This window comes from Rasamsonia emersonii (genome assembly GCF_000968595.1).
Source record: "Rasamsonia emersonii CBS 393.64 chromosome Unknown ctg1118621760724, whole genome shotgun sequence".
Classification (NCBI taxonomy): domain Eukaryota; kingdom Fungi; phylum Ascomycota; class Eurotiomycetes; order Eurotiales; family Trichocomaceae; genus Rasamsonia; species Rasamsonia emersonii.
In genome coordinates, this window is record NW_013562780.1 from 5,188 (window position 1) to 11,275 (window position 6,088).

The 6,088-nt window shown below is 45.6% G+C and overlaps 1 protein-coding gene across 1 annotated transcript; it reads right to left on the minus strand.

Annotated features, from left to right (window-relative positions):
- Positions 1-4,209: 4,209 nt before the first annotated feature.
- On the minus strand, positions 4,210-6,088 carry T310_8360 (uncharacterized protein; the record flags this gene model as incomplete). The annotated part of the gene is made up of 10 exons (XM_013468858.1): positions 4,210-4,228; positions 4,282-4,329; positions 4,361-4,387; positions 4,461-4,531; positions 4,567-4,651; positions 4,694-4,848; positions 5,049-5,137; positions 5,188-5,368; positions 5,424-5,561; positions 5,615-6,088. Coding segments are annotated over 10 exons (1,287 nt in total), but the record flags the coding sequence as incomplete, so codon positions are not given.

Genomic DNA, 6,088 nt, shown 5'->3' on the forward strand with positions numbered 1-6,088 from the left:
TACCACTAATATCCTGCCGGGACCGGATCAGCGCATCCAATTCCCAGCAATCATCCTTGATTAAATTAAGGGGATCCTTGATCCTGGCTCCAGCCCAGTCCAGCCTCCTTGAATCCTTGAATTTTGATCCCTGAGGACATCCTTCCCAGCTCTCTGGATTGGCACGGGTACATCCGCGTGGCGCCCGCCCCACCTGCAGCCTCCTGAACTATGTACTCCGTATCTAGACTATGAAGTATTAGGGAGTGCCGGAGGAATGTGAGATATCTCCATCTCGTCTCGGACTCCTAATTATTGATCTATCGAGCAGAAAGGGATGAGGTTGATAGGTGGACGCATGACCGGCACAGCCACATCTGGCGGTGCAGGGTGTTTGCTTTGTTTCTGTTTCTGTCCCTGCATACGGAGTACATACTCCGTACGTATGTGCTGCTGTCTCTGCTGCCATGTAAAGCAATGCAATGTAATGCGCCATGCCATGCACCATGCAAAATCCGGTTCATCAAGGAAAAAAAAAAGAAAGAAAGAAAGAAAATGAAAGAAAGAAAGAAAGAAAGAAAATGTTGAAAAGAAAACCCCTGAAATAAAAAACAAAATTAGAGACATACATATGCTGTACAACAAGCCAACTTCGAATCGGGTTATATATACATACGTAGTTAGGAAGTCGTCTAGACACTCAGACAAGACACTCTTCTTGCAAGGTATTAATTTATGTTACGGTTCGTTGAGTTTTGAACCAGGCCAGACAAGACAAGACAGTTACTTCTGCATCTCTGGTATGGCTCTGGCTGCTGGATAGTACTTAGAGTAATTGCTCAGTTTTTTCTCCTAAACAAGAAAAAGGCTTTCACTCCGATGTGGCACAAGACTACTAATATTCCATATATATAATATTATCTTTTCTTTGACTTCTTATACTGGGCAGCCAAATTAGATCTGCTTTGACTATGCCATCAGAGCAGTTCTCGGAATAAAGCAATCTTGGCAGGAAACAAATGACTATCTAGACAAGAAAGGATAGAATTATGTTCTACAATATATATCCATTGTATAATTCCTTCTGCGTTTGTGGATAATATATTATTCGGATTTTTTGTTCTTTATATTTGTCCTTTTTATTCTTTGGCTCTCTTACCTGCTGCTGAGAATGAAAATATTTATATATATATTTCTTATTTATTCTGATTCCGTTGTGCTCGCCTTTCACCGTTCTTGATCCGATTTCATTTTTTTTTGGCCCCATCGAAGGATTCGATATACACAAACAAATACGGCATGCCGAATGTCCGTCCGGCCCCAACCTATCGCCTATTTCCGCGCTTGATGCTTCTTTCTCCGATTCCACATCTGCGGGGTGACAGGCTTGAGCATCATGACGGATTTGCAGGTCCTCTTTAGAGCCGTATGCTTCGCAAACTGATGGGAGGATTTAATCGTCCAGGAGGGCCATCTTGTGGCTGTATGTATCTAGTCAACTTCTTTCTCTAGCTGCTATCTAGACAGGTCCTTGGGTTGTTGTGCTCTAGCATCACAATGCGCGTGCGTCTGTATTTGTACCTCCTGGCTCGAAAGGAGGTGGAATCAGAAGAAGTTGAGGAATCGCTGCCAGCCATATACAGTCCGATGGACGAAGGTTCTAAGGTCGTTGATATACTGTACGTAAAAGTGCTTGGGGTATAAGTGCTTGGGAAGTTGTTCGTAGACTGTATATATAATGATTCTAGATGATAGAATAAAATAGATAATGTTAATGAGGCCGACATAACGATCCCTGCGGCATTGTTAATTTCTCGTTGCAATTAATATTATTGGTGACTTGGTAGTGATGTTCCTATGTTATATATACATGACGACGATATATATAATTACGATAATATGTAACCCAAGCATGCTGTCCAGCGAGCCCTGCAGCAGCGCCTGTCTGACTTAAATGTCAGAATTTTTCAGATGACCACGTCCTGTTCCTCCTCCGACGACGTCCGTGGCAGGGCCATCCTAGCAGAGGCAGTGTCCTGTCAGTGGAACGAACTGAGCGTTATTTAGTTTATTTAGTCGCCGAGCAACTGCCTGATCCATCATCTATTTAGCACTGTTCCAACAAAGAACAGAGTAATCAGCTATGATAGGTGACTGATGAGCGGAGATGGACTCGACGAGGATCAATCCGTATGTAATTACATCTATGTCACGTCCTTCTTATCAGCACATTGCAGAGATCATCATGCCTGAGTCGTCAAGAGAAGTTCCCAAAGGCTCATACACCGTAAGAGTTTCCAGTCTTGGTAGAATGCTACCTTCAATGAACGCCATTCAATCTTTATTTAATAATAAGGCCAACAAGCCGTAGGTCTGGAATAGATTATCATTACGGAGTACTCCGTACGTTACAATCAGAACAGATGACGGCGACATCCGTACATTATCCACTCCATACGGATTCATAATACTTTGGTTGACACAGAAAAAGAAATAATAAAATTCTACATATCCGAAGTTGGCGCCAAAATAAAAGTGAAGAAAAAAAGGTTAAAAAAAGGTTTAAAGAAAAAGAAAAAAAAAGCTGCTAAATCGATCCTTTGATGCATTGTCCCGCACAGACCTGGTGTCCTGAGCACTGGCACTGGACCACCACGACAAGATCTTCTTTCTGGTCAGTCACAATTATCAATTATCCAAACTTACTCCGTATATGTACTCCGTACAGCGCGGAGTACGTCCGACTCGACTCCGCAACCACGACGCCATCCATGTGTGATTGTGACAACGGGAGTCGGCAGGTTACCTACATAAAAGCGCTACGGAGTACTCCGTAGAACCTGAACAGCACATATGTATGTACTCCGTACTCCGTACGTCCTGGACTAAGATACAATACTCCTTACGGAGTCCTCCGTCTCCGTGACAGTGGACAGATCATCTCTCGGAAGCAGGGGTCATGCTTCCACGCGCGAGCCGCTGCCCAGCACACTGGAGTCGACTCGACTCGGCTGGTTACTGACGTGACGATTTATTTAGCGAGGTTATTTATTCAGTTTAGTTTTAGGAGCCATCGCTCCACTACTCCGTACTTGGGGTTGGTTTGCGCCCCCTGCATGCAGCCAGTCCGTCGGACGGACCGCGCCGCGGCTGGGGGCCAAATCTTCGCTCTATTTTCTAGGATGATGATGATCACGTTCTTGTCACGAGCTAACTAACTCACTACTGTGCTGTACTCCAGATGGATAGTATTCAATTTCAGGTTGATCCTGATCCGTCCAACGGAGGGAATTCATGTCCGATCGCCGTGCAGAATGTACGGAGTACAGATGGTATTATTTACTGTACGAACTAGCGATTTTCTGGAGTGTTACTGTAATCTGGCCCAACTAATAATAATACCCACCGTGTGCAAGACGAATGTTATTATTATGGTATTTAGGCTTTTCTTTACTTTAGCTTTAAGCTCTTCTTCTCACGTGGACGTATGCCCATGTGGCCAAGTCAAGTCAAGCTGAGTTGACGGTTAACCTGTCAGACTCAGAGAGTCAAAAAGACAGATCCTACTCTAAGAACGGAGGATGAATAGATGATGTTACCCTGGTCGAGTCGACTCAAGTCGTACCTCGAGTCCTCGACGCTGGATATTATGTTACTGTCGTGTCGTGTCTGGTCTTGCATCAATTATTGACAATCTGATACAGATCAACTTGCCAGGTAGGTACGGAGAATGTAGGTAGCTGTTTGATACTCCATTCTGCATAATACAGTAATATTAATGTTAATATCAATATAGGTTCTACTCCGTACTGCTAAATGAATTCCCCAGACAACGAACGAAATTTTCAGAGTATGTACTCCCATTCCACCCTGGCGACGGTACCTCCAGGAACACCGACTGAAATCGACTGGATTCTCGTACTCCGTCCTCTGGACTCCTGGTCTGGAATTGCAAGTTCGTGATCACATAAGGGGCAATTCGGGCAGAATTGAATACGGAGTAGTAGAATTAGGCACGGAGCGCAGAACTGTAAGTTATGCCAGGCCAGGCCAGGCAAGCTAGTCTAGCCAAGTCGGGGCATTCCTCAGAGATTTTTCTGCCTGATGATGGATGGATGGCACTGAGGCATTATTATGGTCTCGGTATGAGAAATAAATATCTCGCAGTGTACACACTAACAGTATAGTATCACTCTATACGAAACATAGCAATAACACCATGTTTATTACCTACAAGTGTGGTACCATACTGCTCTTATTATTATTAATTAAGGTCACAAGGACTTAAAAAAATTTACATACCATTCGACCCGAACGAAAGATTGAAGGATCGATGGATCATGGACCGAGCTAACTCCATACATAGAACGGATAGACTTACAAGGTATCCCGTAGCCTTAAGGATGGGCTAACCGTCAATATTATTTAAATGAATCGCGGAATCAGTTAGTTAGCTAGGTAGTTAGTTAGCTACAACTTACCAGCCTCCTGGAACAGATCTATCTAGTAATCTACCCCTGATCACGGAGCGGTCCGTAGATAGGAGGTAATACTGTATACCAGTAAGGACTACGGAGCACTCCGTACCGGTGCCCTGGTAACCAGGTACCAGGTACCAGGTGCCCAAGGGGCTGGGCTATTTTCAGGGGTTGCTAGACCGTAGACTTGGTACCTAGTACGGAGTACTCCGTCCCGATTATGCGTTTTCACTTACGGAGTACGGTGTCGAGTACGGAGAGAAAGGAGGAAAGTAAATTTGTCAATCAAGTCAAGGCTCACTATTCCACTGTTCCATTCGTAGTACGGACTACGGAGAGCAATAGATTGACATTTGGCAGAAAATGCGAATTGGTTGCGACGATTTTCTAACTAGACTACATAGTCAAACCAGGCTCATTATTATCTGTACTTCGTACTCATTGATAGAAATTCATGCTTTATTGACGCCGTCGCAACTGGTCTACAGATGTAGTCTAGAATTCATTTTCGTCCTCGCCAGAGATAATAACGTTGTTTATCTATGGCACGTCAGTACTTGATATAATTGAGTTCAGACGATAGATACGCACCTTCAAAACCATCCGGCACAGCTGAGTAGCCAGCAGCAGCTGCTGACGCTTGCCAATAAGAGGGTCGATCACAAAGTGCTCTCTCATATCTACATAGTGTCAGTATCGAATCATTCTCTGACAACTCAGCCAGGCCTACCGTTATTGCCAGTTCCCATGCAGTCCACACCCAGTCTCGGATTCTTCTCCTTCACTTGCCGTGACTTAATCGCCGCAAGCGTCTCGATCGGACTGAAGCCCGAGTTCTCGGCCAGCGTCAGGGGCACCGAATCCAGAGCATCGGCGAAGGCCCGCATGGCGTATTGTTCGATACCAGGGCTCTGCAGAAAAGTCAACATCAGAACAACGTAGTCCGTCGTTATAGCATATACAAACCTTCACTGCAGCATCCTCAACCGCAATAGAGCATGCAATCTCCGCAGCACCACCACCGTACACAACCCGGTTGTCCCGGACAAGATTGCGGACAACGCAGAGAGCGTCGTGGAGCGAACGTTTGGCCTCGTCAATAATCTAATGCTAACGTCAGCAATCCCCTGGAAATATGAAGCAGGTCATCAACGTACCATCTTGTTGCTGCCCCTCACAAACACAGTCACAGCACGGCTGTTCGCACATTCCTCGATCACCAGCATCTTCTCTCTCGTCGTACCGAACGTCATCTCCCGGACCACCCCCGCAGTTCCAAGTTTCTCCGGTGTGAGATCTTCAAATCGTGGAACAATCCGTCCGTTGGTTGCAATCGCGATCAGCTCAATCTCGGGTCCGCCAACCCATCTCACGGCCGGCAGATTGTTCTGCAGAAGCAAGTGGTTGGCCTCGTCATCGAAACCCCACTGACAGATGGCAAGGTTGGCGCCCGCATCTTTTAGTTGCTGGATCATTTCGGCGAACTTGTCCTTTTCATACTGCTGCAACCGCTTGAACTCTTCGACCGACGTGATATCAAGTTTGTGTTTGGTTTTCGGCTTCGGCGGTTCGAACGGACAGGTCAGGATCGCCAATTTGGCATTCCGGACTTCGGGTGGCATCTGAGGGTG